Genomic DNA, 16855 nt, shown 5'->3' on the forward strand with positions numbered 1-16855 from the left:
ATATAGGGTAATGTCTATGGGGCACATTTACTTACCCGGCCCATTCGCGATCCAGCGGCGCGTTCTCTGCACAGGATTCGGGTCCGGCTGGTATTTAAGATGGTAGTTCCTCCGCCGTCCACCAGGTGGCGCTGCAGCGCCGAAAATAATCTTAAGGCCCCGGAATGCACCATCCCATAGAAGGTGAAGGTGAGCGCTCCCCAAGCGACACATTTTCGGTTTTTAAATGCGGCGGTTTTTCCGAATACGTCGGGTTTTCGTTCGGCCACGCCCCCCCGATTTCTGTCGCGCGCATGCCGGCCCCGATGCGCCACAATCCGATCGCGTGCGCCAAAAACCCGGGGCAATTCATGTACAAGCGGCGCAAATCGGAAATATTCGGGTAACACGTCGGGAAAACGCGAATCGGGCCCTTAGTAAATGACCCCCTATGTGCGGGGAGGAGAACAATACGGGAAACAGTTCCCAAGTTAGCAAATTGTCTAGAATCAGTCGGTCTTGGGTATTTGAATCGTTTGTCCTGATATAAAAAGTGTTACTTATCTACACTGAATTTGGGGGGGATTTTGACTACTGTGTTCTATGGAAACACATGCGACCGGTAACCAATATCAGACCAATATCAGACATTTCCATAGAAACACATATGCGTTCGGGCCCCCATGCGCCCTCATTGCGCTTCTAAACGGACTTATAGGGGTAGGTGTGACCGCTCCCTTAAAAAAATCTACCATCCATTATTGCTTTCCTTCTTATTTGCTAGACAGGATGGGAATGCAATGTTACCACAACGTGATCTCGGGGTAAGCCTTTCGATTGGATCTTAAAACACAATGGGGCACATTTACTTACTCGGTCCAGTCGCGATCCCGCAGCACGTTGTCCGACGCTGATTCGGGTCTGCCGGGATTTACTAACATCGCCCGATAACCAGTAGGTGTTGCTGCTCCGCTGAGGTCCGCCGGAGTTCACCTTCTTCTTCCCGGTGCATTTAAGTGCTGATCTTGCGACACAAATTCTTTTTTAAATTCCGCGTTTTTTCCAAATCCGTCGGGTTGTCCGACGTCCCCACACCCCAATTTTTGTCGCGTGAAAGCCGGAGCAGATGTGACACAATCCCTGGGGCAATTCGGTGCAAATCGGAAATATTCGGGAAACCCGACGAAAGTGCGGCATTCAGACCCTTAGTAAATAAGCCCCAATTTGTGAATATGGCCGTTATCCTGTATAATAAAACAAAAACATTATTGAATCCATACAATGAACAATGTAAAAAAAAAAAAAAAAGAAAACACCAAAAGTTATGATTTTCACCAGTCTTGTCCCATGCAATAAAAAGTGATCGAAAAATCAGAATGGTGTTGTCAAGTACAACATGTCCCACAAAAAACAAGCTCAAACCACCTATTTAACCCAAAAATTACAAGTTTTATGCCGCTTGGAAAAAGGATGCAAAAATTATAGATTTTTTTTCCCAACATAAGGTTTTATTCTACAAAATATGTAACACACAGGCACAACTATAAAAATTTGGTATCGCTGTAATCGCCCTGACTCGTAGAATGAAGATTTCATGTCACTTAATGTATACGAAAAAAAAAAAACAATAAAAAAAAGGATAATTCAATTACAGAATTGATGTTTTCTTCTACAATCCCCCCACAAACAAAAAGTTAATACATTTTCATCAATAGGGCATAGCGACTCCAAAACAGTATAGCTGAAAAATGCATCTTATCCAACAAAAAATAAGCCCCCACGTGGTAACACTAACGGTAAAACAAATATTTTATAGCTCACAAAGTGCAGCCATGAACAAACTAAAAAGCATAACATCCTACAGGACAAAGGCCGCGGTCACACGTACCGCTAGGCGTCCGTCATAACGCGACGCTAGCGCACAGGGGGAGGACCTCGGCCCGTACGCACATGCGTTTCCTAAGAAACGCATGTGATTGATAAACCGATCGCATGCCTTTCTCTGGAAACGCATCTGCGTTCGGGCCGAGGACCTCCCCCTGTGCGCTAGCGTCGCGTTATGAACGGACGCCTAGCGGTACGTGTGACTGCGGCCAAAAACTGGCTAATGCCTAGCCCTCCTTACAACAAGTGACATCCACGTGTGGGGGGCTCTGTCCTCGGGATAAATTGCACAACAAATTTTAAGATGGTTTTTTTTATCTTTTGTGAATGTGTAAATTTTAGGGCTAAATGAATGTATTTCTGACAAAATTAGACCATTCTAAATTTTAGCTCCACCGTGTTTTAATTACTATCATGATCTCAAAGGGTTAACAAACTTCCTGAAAGCTATTTATGATAGTTTTAGGGGTGCAGACTTGAAAATTGAATGATTCCTAGGGGTTTCTAATGCATAGTTAGAAACCCCTAGGATTTAATTTCTGTGCTTTAATTTCTAAAGCTCGTTTAAAATAAAAATGATCCCCCATAAAAGTAAATTCTGAAATCTCCTAGACATTTTGGAAAACTGATGTTTGATTTGTAAGTCTCGAGACATCAAAATAAATTATCCAGACATTGTCAAAATGATGAAACATAAAGCAAATGTTAATTATAAACTTGGGTGGTAAAACTATCAGAAAGGAGATAATTTAGAAAATCTAAAAATGAAACGAATTTTTCCAAATATTAACAATTTTATAATTTTTTTTGTTAAACGCAAAATTTATCAAAACGTTATCAATTTTTACCACCAACGCAAAGTACAACATATGGCTAAAAAACAATCTCAAAATCACTTTGGTAAGTTAAAGTGTTCTAAAGTTATAACCATATAAAGCGACGCATTTCGGATTACAAAAATGGGGGTGAGCCATAAGCTATAATTTGGCTATGTCCCTAAGGGGTTAAATAAACCATTCCGGTTTCCAAATGCAGATTATTTACCGTTTAAAATTCCGATGGGCAAACTTCCCCTTATTGGTATTTGCCTCTGTTCACATGGTAAGGTTGTTGTAGCAGGTTTTGAAGCTAAAAACAACCATTTTTGGGAAAAAAAATACATTAAAATTGAAGAAATCCCATCTATGATCCGGACAATGTTCTGGCTACATCGAAAAAATGAAGTAATGGTAAATATAAGGCAGATAAAATGAGAATATTATCGCAGAATGATAAGAAAACTACAATAGTATAATCTATACTCTGCTACTAATCTATAATCCTGTGATAGAACTACATGCAGTTACATAGGGAGATTTATCAGAAGTGTCTGGGATAAAACTGTTCTAGTTGCCCACAGAAACCAATCAAAGCTCAGCTTTAATTTTATAAACAGCTGTGAGAAAATGAAAGCTGAGCTCTGATTGGTTGTTATGAGCAACTAGACCAGTTTTACTTCAGACACTTCTGATAAATCTCCCCCCGGGTCTATAAAGATTAATTCTATGACATATTTCCCAGTACAGGACATAGACTACAATTTACAATCTACATACAATGCAACATCAGCACAAAGCCAAAACTTATCAATGTACAAATCAGTAACAAAGTTACCAAGCAGCTTTGCTGGTGGAGGAAGTTTGTCCCTCCTGAGACGCCGTTGCAGCTGACAGCCACGCTGAGTGTGCACATGGTGCTGCAGGAAGTTCTGGGATCTTAGCTGCTGAGTGTTACTGGAGCTCCTCTGTCTTCTACCTGTGGATTAAAGGGGGACACCAGCAGCAAATATGGGGGGACAGGCCAAGAGGAAGAGCAGCAAGTCCAGGAGGAAGCAGAGAGGAAGGAGTGGAGGTGAGGAGACATCCACAGCACTACAACTCCCATCATGCTTATAGTCCATTCTGGGAACAGAAGTTTTACAACAGCTGGAGGGGGAACAGATACAGAGTATCAGAGCTGAGTTTGTCATTTCACTATAGACACATAACAATGTATCATATGACAGATCCAGCTCTGCTACTGTATTACTTATATGCACAGACTAAGAAGAAAAACCCTAAAACTTAGCTTTTACTGAATCCATATAAAAAGAGAGCAACAGACTGTAACAACTTGTTACAGTGTCTAAATATCTCTAGTACAGGCAGTTATATACACCATAGGTTATTTAAGTGTGTTCTTAAGTTGAATTTGTATGTAAGTCGGAACTGTATATTTTATAATTGTAGATCCAGACAAATTTTTTTTTTGTCCCTGTGTCAATAAGATTTTCAAAAATTTTTGCTGTAATTGGGTAGAAGGATTATCAATGAAGCTTCATTACAGATAATCGGAGCCTGGGACTATAGTAAATATACAGAAAGCGTCACCAAAGGTCACAGTGGCCTGAGAGGTCCGTCTGTAACAAGGGGTCGTCTGTAAGTCGGGTGTCCTTAAGTAGGGGACCGCCTGTATTATAATCCACTACTGTGTATTAGCTTGTCGGGGGAACGTGCCTCTTTATCTGTTTGTGTATGTAACACAATAACCGACTATAAGGCAGAGTTCACACTACAATTCTAACCCCTTTCCTTACCTCCATTAATAAAAAAGTGAAGAACGGAGGTTTAACATATCAGTTGAAATGCGAAGTGACGTAAATGTATTTTTTTTTGTTGTCCGGTATGTTTAGGCGTGTATCCGTTATCCATGCGTTTTTTTCAAACGGAGAAATTTTTTCATCCAAAAAAACCTGTGACTGTACTATAATTCCCTTGTAGTTATCTCCTAATTAGATGTCCATTAGTGCTGTAGTTTCACTGGCTGTTACAATGAGCAGACCATGTTTCCCTCCTCTCCCTGCCTGTTTTATTCTAACAGCAGTATGAAATGCAGGGGGAGGGGAAACACCCCCAGAGCCCTTTAAACTCATTAGAATAATTATAACAATTTTAGAAGGCAGGAGGTCATGGCTCACAAATAGAAGCGCAGTAACTGGATCTATGATTGATGGTTCCTGGGTTATCATACAGGATTTTTATGGTAAATTTCCTTTAAAGGGAACCTGTTAGTGGAAATTGGCCTTAAAGGGTGCTGCAGCTTCAGAGGATGTTACAATGAACAGAACAGGTCTCCCAACCCCCTGCACTTTCTGCTGTTGATAGATCACATAGACAGAAGAAGAGAGATCAGGGGGTTGGGTGAGACATGTGCTGCTCAGCTCATTGTACAAGCCTGTGAATCTGCAGCACAGATGGGTTCTGGTAACGTCTCCCCGTGCCTTCTACCTTATTAACATAATTATAAAAGTTGATTTTAGAAGGAAGGAGGCCATGAATAACAAATATAAGAAGATTACCACAGTGACGGTGCCTGGTTGCAGCTCAGACCCTTCCCCACTGATTTGATATTGATGACATACCCGAAGCATCAGTCATAAATATGGCCCATAATATATAGTAGAGTATATTTGTAGAAGCTCTATAGACATGTCTGACCCTTTGTCCTCCGGGGAAGTGACCTGTGCTGCTCATACACTTCACGTAGGTGTAACCAAAAGTTATTCTTCCTAACACCCCTGTTAGCATGCATGCTTGGCTCAGCTGAGTGTGCATGTGCATGTTCAGATCTAACTACTGATTCTCTCTCCTGCCTTCAGAAGCGGGTCAGCACATCCTAGTTTAGTCAGAACTGCTGTAATCCTTGACTTCATATATGTGTATGTATAGTATTTGCTTTTTCTTGACTTTTGATCTTCTTTATCTTCTTTTTGTCTTGGATGTTTTAGCGGAGGACATGACTGGTTTATCTGCTCAGGACCGGATGAAAATTAGGATGCAGAACAAAGCCAGGAAAAAAACTGCTGACAAATACTCCATTCATCAACTATTAGAAAAGGTAAAGTTCTGATCCATTGTATCCACCATTGGTTTTTACATTTTCTTAAAGGGGTTTTGCTGTGTCTTGATAAAGATGACCTATTCATAGGATTTATCGATATCAATCAATGGGGTTTTAATATTCAGGCCCATACCAAATTCTGGTGCCGGAATCCACCCACAGAATGGGACCAGAAGAATATCTCTGTCCTCTGTATTTCGGCGAGCACTGCAGGGGAGCTTCCTTACTAGCTTATATACATACATCTCTTCAATTAAATGAGATCAGATGTTATCCTTGGATACGACCACCGCTGCTGGAGTAATTGCACAAAGAAAAATAAAGTTGCTGCATGTACCCCAGCTTTCCTGTGCTAATGAAACCTGAATTCAAGTGGTCAGGCTCCTCAATAGTGCATGTGTGGTCATCGCTGCCAGGGAGCAGGGGTGGACGTATCCAAGGACAACTATCTTGTTTCTAAGGGATAACATGGCTTCATTTATGAGAAATTTCTTCACACAGGGAAATTGTTTTAATAACATCCAATTAAAGAAATGTGTATATATGGTAGATTAAGGTTTGTAAGTTATCCCATATCCATAGGATAGTGGATAACAAGTCAATCATTTAGGGTCAATTGCTGGGACTCCCCCCGCCCCCCAGATCACAAGAACAGCAATCCCGACCCCCAGCAATACGGAGAACTTGGGGCCCGGTATCACTAGTAGGTGGAGCAGCAGGATGAGAATATGTTCTGCCTCTCCATTCAATAGTATGGGAGTGTTGTAAATTGTTGAGCACAGCGCTCAGGTATATCAGTGACTCCCATTCACTGTCCATTGAGTGCAAGAGATAGCCCAGCACTGTGCTCAGCAATTTCCAATTGCCCCATAGTATCTAAATGAATGGCGGGACTAATGTGCGTCCTGTTACTCCACCATCACCCTCACCGATCAGCTTGTTATCCCCTAGGGATAGGGGATAGCTTCTTCATGAATGGGGGTTCTTAAAAGGGCTGGCCATGCAGATCCCTTTCCCCCTAATTACTGGGATGGCATATTGAGTACGTGCTCCGGTGCTTATAGGACTGCTACATACATTTTATAAGTTGGGTTAAGATGTAGAGACATCGTCTTTCAACTTCTGGAAATAAGCTCCAGTCATTTTCAACTGGATCTTTCATATACAGACATGTACAGGATAGGTTCTGTAGGTTTTTTCTTAAGTTGAATTTGTGTGTAAGTCGGAACTGATATATTTTGTAATGCTAGACAAATAATTTTTTTTTTGTCCTTGTCTTCACCAGAGGTCAGAGTGGCCAGAGAGGTTTGTTTGTAAGTAGGGGTCGTCTGTAAGTCGGGTGTCCTTAAAAGAAATCTACCACCAGGATGAAGGATTGTAAACCAAGCACACTGACATACTGGTGTGTACCCCCTCCTCAGCAGCAGGATCTGCTCTTCTTGTTGCTTTGTATGCCTTTGTTTTTAAGAAAAAGAGGTTTTAAAAATGCAGATGAGCCTTCGTGGGGCTCCAAGCTCCATTGACATCTATAGAGCCTGGAGCCCCAGAGGCTCATTTGCATAATTAGTGAAACCTATTTCTTGTAAAAATACGGTCCTAAGAAGCTAAAAGAAAAGCAGAACCTACCAGAGGGGGCACTCACCAGTATGTCAGTGTGCTTGGTTTACAATTCTTTATCCTGGTGGTAGATTTCCTTTAAGTCTGGGACTGCCTGTACTTATACTTTAAGGTATTTGCTGTGTTTTAATCTTATTACACAAGAATTTGGTGACCACGTTACTTATAATTGCTTAAATTTTTTTTTCATTTTAGACTGAAGAATATTTGGATAATTTTAATTTCGAGATGGCCCAACTCTTCTGTCAGAGAGCCCTGGATTTGGAGCCAGAAAACCTTGAGATCCTGGATATGATGGGAAACATCTGTATGGAACTGGGGGATGCAGATAAAGCAAGACAAATATCCTTTCTAATGTAGTTTGAATTCGTATATACTCGTGTATAAGCCGAGTTTTTCAGCACAAAAAATGTGCTGAAAAACGTCCCCTCGGCTTATACACGAGTCATACAGTCATAAAAAACCTTTAAAAAATAATAAACTTATATACTCACCCTCCGGTGGCCCCGACCTGCAGCGCTGCTCCCCCGATGTCCGCGCGGGTCCTCTTCTGGCTCCCGCGGCCGTCTTCTGTCTTCACTAACTTCGTGCCGGGCGCCGAAGCCAGAAGAGGACCCGCGCGGACATCGGGGGAGCAGCGCTGCAGGTCGGGGCCACCGGAGGGTGAGTATATAAGTTTATTATTTTCTTTTAATGCTGGGCTGGCTGTATATTACTGGGGGCTGTGCTGTATACTTCTGGGGGCTGTGCTGTATACTTCTGGGGGCTGTGCTGTATACTTCTGGGGGCAGTGCTGTATACTACTGGGCGCAGTGCTGTATACTACTGGGCGCAGTGCTGTATACTACTGGGGGCACGCTGTATATTACTGGGGGCAGTGCTGTATACTACTGGGCGCAGTGCTGTATACTACTGGGCACAGTGCTGTATACTACTGGGCGCAGTGCTGTATACTACTGGGCGCAGTGCTGTATAGTACTGGGGGCAGTGCTGTATAGTACTGGGGACAGTGCTGTATACTACTGGGGACAGTGCTGTATACTACTGGGGACAGTGCTGTATACTACTGGGGGCAGTGCTGTATACTACTGGGGGCAGTGCTGTATACTACTGGGCGCAGTGCTGTATACTACTGGGCGCAGTGCTGTATACTACTGGGCGCAGTGCTGTATACTACTGGGCGCAGTGCTGTATACTACTGGGCGCAGTGCTGTATACTACTGGGCGCAGTGCTGTATACTACTGGGCGCAGTGCTGTATACTACTGGGCGCAGTGCTGTATACTACTGGGCGCAGTGCTGTATACTACTGGGCGCAGTGCTGTATACTACTGGGCGCAGTGCTGTATACTACTGGGCGCAGTGCTGTATACTACTGGGCGCAGTGCTGTATACTACTGGGCGCAGTGCTGTATACTACTGGGCGCAGTGCTGTATACTACTGGGCGCAGTGCTGTATACTACTGGGCGCAGTGCTGTATACTACTGGGCGCAGTGCTGTATACTTCTGGGGGCTGTGCTGTATACTTCTGGGGGCTGTGCTGTATACTTCTGGGGGCTGTGCTGTATACTTCTGGGGGCTGTGCTGTATACTACTGGGGGCAGTGCTGTATACATACTGGGGGGGTCTGTGATTAATGCATTTTCCACCCTCACCTTATACTCGAGTCAATAGTTTTTGATGGTAAAATTAGGGGTCTCGGCTTATACTCGGGTCGGCTTATACTCGAGTATATACGGTAAGTAAAGTCTAATAAATTGGAAATGTATTGTCCAGTTTTAGCAAATAAATGTAATTGTTTTTTATCATAAGTTATACAATTTTCCAGTATAATTTATTAACACTCAGCGGCCACTTTATTAGGTACACCATGCTAGTAACGGGTTGGACCCCCTTTTGCCTTCAGAACTGCCTCAATTCTTCGTGGCATAGATAGAACAAGGTGCTGGAAGCTCCTCAGAGATTTTGGTCCATATTGACATGATGGCATCACACAGTTGCCGCAGATTTGTCGGCTGCACATCCATGATGCGAATCTCCCGTTCCACCACATCCCAAAGATGCTCTATTGGATTGAGATCTGGTGACTGTGGAGGCCATTTGTGTCCAGTGACCTCATTGTCATGTTCAAGAAACCAGTCTGAGATGATTCCAGCTTTATGACATGGCGCATTATCCTGCTGGAAGTAGCCATCAGATGTTACAGGGTACATTGTGGTCATAAAGGGATGGACATGGGCAGCAACAATACTCAGGTAGGCTGTGGCGTTGTACCAAGGGGCCCAAAGAGTGCCAAGAAAATATTCCCCACACCATGACACCACCACCACCAGCCTGAACCGTTGATACAAGGCAGGATGGATCCATGACACCACCACCACCAGCCTGAGCCGTTGATACAAGGCAGGATGGATCCATGCTTTCATGTTGTTGACACCAAATTCTGACCCTACCATCCGAATGTCACAGCAGAAATCGAGACTCATCAGACCAGGCAACGTTTTTCCAATCTTCTACTGTCCAATTTCGATGAGCTTGTGCAAATTGTAGCCCCAGTTTCCTGTTCTTAGCTGAAAGGAGTGGCACCCGGTGTGGTCTTCTGCTGCTGTAGCCCATCTGCCTCAAAGTTCGATGTACTGTGCGTTCAGAGATGCTCTTCTGCCTACCTTGGTTGTAACGGGTGGCGATTTGAGTCACTGTTGCCTTTCTATCAGCTCAAACCAGTCTGCCCATTCTCCTCTGACCTCTGGCATCAACAAGGCATTTCCGCCCACAGAACTGCCGCTCACTGGATGTTTTTTTTCGGACCATTCTCTGTAAACCCCAGAGATGGTTGTGCGTGAAAATCCCAGTAGATCAGCAGTTTCTGAAATACTCAGACCAGCCCTTCTGGCACCAACAACCATGCCACGTTCAAAGGCCTCAAATCACCTTTCTTCCCCATACTGATGCTCGGGAGAACTGCAGGAGATTGTCTTGACCATGCCTACATGCCTAAATGCACTGAGTTGCCGCTATGTGATTGGCTGATTAGAAATTAAGTGTTAACGAGCAGTTGGACAGGTGTACCTAATAAAGTGGCCGGTGAGTGTATATCACAGGTGCACGGCTTGTTATTTCCCTGGTCATGTGATGTCACACAGGTGCATGGCTCCTTATATCCCTGGTCATGTGATGTCACACAGGTGCATGGCTCCTTATATCCCTGGTCATGTGATGTCACACAGGTGCACGGCTCCTTATATCCCTGGTCATGTGATGTCACACAGGTGCACGGCTCGTTATATCCCTGGTCATGTGATGTCACACAGGTGCACGGCTCGTTATATCCCTGGTCATGTGATGTCACACAGGTGCACGGCTCGTTATATCCCTGGTCATGTGATGTCACACAGGTGCACGGCTTGTTATATCCCTGGTCATGTGATGTCACACAGGTGCACGGCTCATTATATCCCTGGTCATGTGATGTCACACAGGTGCACGGCTCGTTATATCCCTGGTCATGTGATGTCACACAGGTGTAGGTCTCAATATATCCCTGGTCATGTGATGTCACACAGGTGCACGGCTCGTCATATCACGTGATATGAGAGTCAGTAGAGAGCGGGGCTGGCATGGAGTAGCACAGTGTGAGCTGCATGGGCAGTGGTGCAGTAGGGGTAAAGCGTTCAGTAACACCCAAGCATCAGTCCCAAACTTAGTCTTCTACCCCAATGCCTTGCTAATTTGAAGGAGCTCTTTAGTATTTGTTCTCCTTAACTCCTCTGCAGGTCTTCTTAAAGGCGGTAGAACTTAGTCCTGACAAGGGACACACTAAATACATGTGTCTAGGACAGATCCACAGCAAGGAGGAGGCTTTATGTTACTTCCAGAAGGGCATAGACCTCATGATCCGAACCTACCAAAGCCAGGCCCAAGAGGTAAGAGCGGAGCGTGTGTATGATATGTCATCAGAGATTATATGGAGCGTGTGTATGATATGTCATCAGAGATTATATGGAGCGTGTGTATGATATGTCATCAGAGATTATATGGAGCGTGTGTATGATATGTTATGGTAGATTATATGGAGTGTGTGTATGATATGTTATTGTCTGTCTCTGTGTCTGTCTCTGTCTGTCCATACATTTCTGCATTATTTTGCTCTTCTAATAACCAGTGTATTATTAGTCCAGGGAATTAGTTAAATACTGGAGAGATATTGTGTGAAGTCTTATCATTTCATCTCTGCTTTTCTCCTCAGTCAGGGGCCGCCAACTTTGCTGATGAAATGGAGGTGACTACAAAGGATATCTCAACAGCTTTCTGCTCCGTCGCTGAGATTTATCTCACTGATCTTTGGTAAATTACATTTTTTTTCTTCTTTTCCCTCCCTGTGAAGTGCAAGACATGAAAATCACATATTTTCCTTTTCAGTTTTTAGTAATTTTCACTTTGGTAAAGTAGAAGCCTTTTGAATTATCCCTCACGTGGAAATCTCCGAGCCGGCTCGATGCCGAGGAGCCACGACCTTGTCCGTGGTGCTGAAAATTCCGGAGTAATATGACTGGGAGCGGCTCGGGGCTTTGGGAGTCTTTGAACTGTCTTGTGGTTCGGACTTGGCATTTCTTTCATATATGGTTCCGGATCTGCACTTTTTTGGTGTTATTTGCAGCAGTGATATTAAGATTAAGATCAAAATCCTGCGCAGACGGCGACCTCACCCGCTGTACGAGTGACATATTGTTCTTTACCGCTACGAGCCGCAAATAATATCCGACATTCACAGCCCAATAATCGCATCTAAGAATGTCCTTCCATTGTTACATTGTTACATTGTTACAATACAGTTCTTAAAGCAGCTTTTATTACTGGTGGCCCATTCATTTTATTGTTGGGGGACAACACCTGACCCCCCCCATCGATCATTTGAATACAGTGGTCAATCATTTCATGTATTTAATCAAAAACCTGTTCAAAACCCAGCGCAACATACACTCACCGGCCACTTTATTAGGTACACCTGTCCAACTGCTCGTTAACACTTAATTTCTAATCAGCCAATCACATGGCGGCATTTAGGCATGTAGACATGGTCAAGACAATCTCCTGCAGTTCTCCCGAGCATCAGTATGGGGAAGAAAGGGGATTTGATGCCTTTGAACGTGGCATGGTTGTTGGTGCCAGAAGGGCTGGTCTGAGTATTTCAGAAACTGCTGATCTACTGGGATTTTCACGCACAACCATCTCTAGGGTTTACAGAGAATGGTCCGAAAAAGAAAAAACATCCAGTGAGCGGCAGTTCTGTGGGCGGAAATGCCTTGTTGATGCCAGAGGTCAGAGGAGAATGGGCATACTGGTTCGAGCTGATAGAAAGGCAACAGTGACTCAAATCGCCGCCCGTTACAACCAAGGAAGGCAGAAGAGCATCTCTGAACGCACAGTACGTCGAACTTTGAGGCAGATGGGCTACAGCAGCAGAAGACCACACCGGGTGCCACTCCTTTCAGCTAAGAACAGGAAACTGAGGCTACAATTTGCACAAGCTCATCGAAATTGGACAGTAGAAGATTGGAAAAACGTTGCCTGGTCTGATGAGTCTCGATTTCTGCTGCGACATTCGCATGGTAGGGTCAGAATTTGGCGTCAACAACATGAAAGCATGGATCCATCCTGCCTTGTATCAGCGGGTCAGGCTGGTGGTGGTGGTGTCATGGTGTGGGGAATATTTTCTTGGCACTCTTTGGGCCCCTTGGTACCAATTGAGCATCGTTGCAATGCCACAGCCTACCTGAGTATTGTTGCTGACCATGTCCACCCCTTTATGAGCACAATGTACCCTGTAACATCTGATGGCTACTTTCAGCAGGATAATGCGCCATGTCATAAAGCTGGAATCATCTCAGACTGGTTTCTTGAACATGACAATGAGGTCACTGGACACAAATGGCCTCCACAGTCACCAGATCTCAATCCAATAGAGCATCTTTGGGATGTGGTGGAACGGGAGATTCGCATCATGGATGTGCAGCCGACAAATCTGCGGCAACTGTGTGATGCCATCATGTCAATATGGACCAAAATCTCTGAGGAGCTTCCAGCACCTTGTTGTATCTATGCCACGAAGAATTGAGGCAGTTCTGAAGGCAAAAGGGAGTCCAACCCGTTACTAGCATGGTGTACCTAATAAAGTGGCCGGTGAGTGTATATCAAGCGGTCTCATTTTTATATCCTATACTACATTTGTGCAAATGGACCTCACTTTATTGACAGGATGCAGATAGCGCCATTCTCTGTGTAGTGGCTGATCCGAGTCATTGCAGCTTAGCACTTCTTCAAATGAATGGGAACTGCCTGCAGTAACCTGGTCTGACCACTAGGTAACCAGTGTTTTCATCCACTTCAATAGGAATTTCGTGAAAGTGATCTTAAGCAGCCCTAAACACCTACATCTACCAACAAAATGCATCTTGATAAACCAGGGACAATTTCTCATAGATCCAGGCACCGTGACTGAGGTAATTTTCTTAAAGTTGTTATTCACGGCCTCATGTCCTTCTAAAATCAACTTTTATAATTATGCTAATGAGCCATAAGGATTCTGGGGGTGTTACCAGAGCCACAGGCTGTCTTCCCTTCCCTCTGCTCCCTCAGCACTTCCCCCTCCCTCTGTCTGAAGTAATTTATCACAGTGGGAGGGGGAAGCGTTCCTGCATCGTGTATCAGCCTGGGAACCTTCAGCATGGAGGGGCTCTGGTAACACCCTCAGGAACCCTTCTGGCTCATTAACGTTTTACAAGTTGATTTGACAAGTAAGGACTCGGAGGCCATGGATAACAAATATAAGAAGATACCACAGTCACGGTGCCTGGATCTATGAGTAATGTCCCAGGTTCATCATGATGGATTTTGATGGTAGATTTCCACTGGTGCACTTAAAACTTTGTTTCTTACATGCTGAGGGTTCCAGTGGTCCTACCATGGGTGACCTAGGACTAATCCCCTCTCACGAGGATTGGGAATAATTGTGTTTGTTGGACTGAACTTTTTCTCTTCTGCAATACTACCTCTGGCCATATACAACAGGTGGCGCTGTTTCTAAAAGCAGAATTTTTATAGTCAGGTACAATAACATAGGAAGCTGTGGTTGTACAATGAACTGGTTTCTCTTTTTGCACAGCATGGAAGAAGGCGCCGGTGACAAATGTAAAGACGCCATAACAAAAGCCTTGGAATATGAAGCGAGCAGCCCCGAGGCGCTGCAGCTGATGGCGAGTTATCTCTTCAGTATGGAGCAGCCGCAGGTCAGTGCCTCCTCCGAGAAGTGATAATGGATGTGAATAGGAGTCATGACAGGGGCGCGGTGACATCTCAGGGGGGGATGAACGAGCCCACAGCGTGTTACAGTGGTGTCATGGTGATGGCAGACAATGGCGCTTACAAAAACGTATAATCTTACTCTGTACGAGTACACCTTAGTTTTAATGGAAACATCTGTTTTTTGTGGCCCGTCGACTCTCCACTCGTGAATTAAGAATTAGACAGTGGGGTTTTAGTGGCCCAGTCCTTTTGCTTCAAAATTCATCATGATAAACCAGGGACACTTACTCATCGATCCACCGTGACTGTGGTAATCTTCTTATATATGTTATCCATGGCCTCCTTCCTTCTAGTATCAGCTTTTATAATTATGCTAATGAGTCAGAAATAGGGGTGTTACCAGAGACCCTCCATGCTGTAGCTTCTCAGGCTATTAAACTGTGCAGGAGCACTTCCCCCTCCAAATGTGTGGTGAAAATTCCTCTACTGCTGTGAGATTGCTGAAGGCAGAGGGAGGGGGAAGTGCTGAGGGAGCAGAGGGGGAGACAGTGTAACAGCCTGTGAAACTAGCTCACAGGGTGGTTTGACAACACCACAAATTTTAGCATAATTATAAAAGTTGATTTTAGAATGAAGGAGGCCATAGATAACAAATATAAGAAGATTACCACAGTCCCGGTGCCTGGATCTATGAGTAATGTCCCTGGTTTATCAGGATGGATTGTGGTGGTAGATTTTCTTTAAGGAGTGGAGCTGACAACCAAAGATGTGTGTCAATGATTTTCCCCTTTCTACCATTTTAAGCCGTGTGCGCATGTGTACGGGGAATTTATGCAGTATAGCTGCCAGCCAGGTGGGTGTCCAGAAGCAGCTGGGATTTTCTTAAATTTAAACACAACCCCAAGCACAGTTCTCCTGGAGGATTTATGGTATCTCTTGTGGTCCTATTGGACCATAACTGAGGATGTCATGCACATTGTTTATGCGACAACAGAACCAATAGCAGTCCTCACACTGCTGTGCTCTCTGCAGCCAGTGTTGGGTATTTTCCCTCAGCTCAGCCTCCCTGACTGTATACTTATGGTATGGAGAATATAGATGGAGAGGACAATCACAGTTACTAATAATAATTATACAGGTTCCTGTCACACAGTTATAAGGAGATCACAGCTCAGCCTCCCTCACTGTATACTTATGGTATGGAGAATATAGATGGAGAGGATAATCACAGTTACTAATAATAATTACACAGGTTCCTGTCACACAGTTATATATAAGGAGATCACAGCTCAGCCTCCCTGACTGTATACTTATGGTATGGAGAATATAGATGGAGGATAATCACAGTTACTAATAATAATTACACAGGTTCCTGTCACACAGTTATATATAAGGAGATCACAGCTCGGCCTCCCTGACTGTATACTTATGGTACGGAGAATATAGATGGAGAGGATAATATCAGTTGCTAATAATAATTACACAGGTTCCTGTCACACAGTTATATATAAGGAGATCACAGCTCGGCCTCCCTGACTGTATACTTATGGTACGGAGAATATAGATGGAGAGGATAATATCAGTTGCTAATAATAATTACACGGGTTCCTGTCACACAGTTATAAGGACATCACAGCTCAGCCTCCCTGACTGTATACTTATGGTATGGGGAATATAGATGGAGAGCATAATCACAGTTACTAATAATAATTACACAGGTTCCTGTCACACAGTTATATATAAGGTGATCACAGCTCGGCCTCCCTGACTGTGTACTTATGTATGGAGAATATAGATGGAGAGGATAATCACAGTTACTAATAATAATTACACAGCTTCCTGTCACACAGTTATAAGGACATCACAGCTCAGCCTCCCTGACTGTATACTTATGGTATGGAGAATATAGATGGAGAGGATAATCACAGTTGCTAATAATAATTACACAGGTTCCTGTCACACAGTTATATATAAGGGGATCACAGTTCAGCCTCCCTGACTGTATACTTATGGTACGGAGAATATAGATGGGGAGGATAATCACAGTTACTAATAATAAATACACAGGTTTCTGTCACACAGTTATATATAAGGAGATTACAGCTCAGCCTCCCTGACTGTATACTTATGGTATGGAGAATATAGATGGAGAGGA

General features: G+C 43.9%; 1 protein-coding gene across 2 annotated transcripts in view; it reads left to right on the forward strand.

Moving 5' to 3' along the window:
• The first annotated feature begins 3540 nt into the window (after window positions 1–3540).
• LOC140134286 (uncharacterized) overlaps window positions 3541–16855 on the forward strand; it is a 253868-nt gene continuing 240553 nt past the window's right edge. For both annotated transcript variants that reach the window (XM_072154872.1, XM_072154874.1), the window contains exons 1-6: window positions 3541–3753; window positions 5669–5778; window positions 7594–7740; window positions 11172–11321; window positions 11645–11742; window positions 14561–14684. In XM_072154872.1, the coding sequence (XP_072010973.1) occupies window positions 3690–3753; window positions 5669–5778; window positions 7594–7740; window positions 11172–11321; window positions 11645–11742; window positions 14561–14684 (693 nt within the window). In that variant the 5' untranslated portion in view covers window positions 3541–3689. The remainder of the gene's footprint in view (window positions 3754–5668; window positions 5779–7593; window positions 7741–11171; window positions 11322–11644; window positions 11743–14560; window positions 14685–16855) is intronic.

The sequence above is a fragment of the Engystomops pustulosus genome, chromosome 5 (genome assembly GCF_040894005.1).
Source record: "Engystomops pustulosus chromosome 5, aEngPut4.maternal, whole genome shotgun sequence".
NCBI lineage: Eukaryota > Metazoa > Chordata > Amphibia > Anura > Leptodactylidae > Engystomops > Engystomops pustulosus.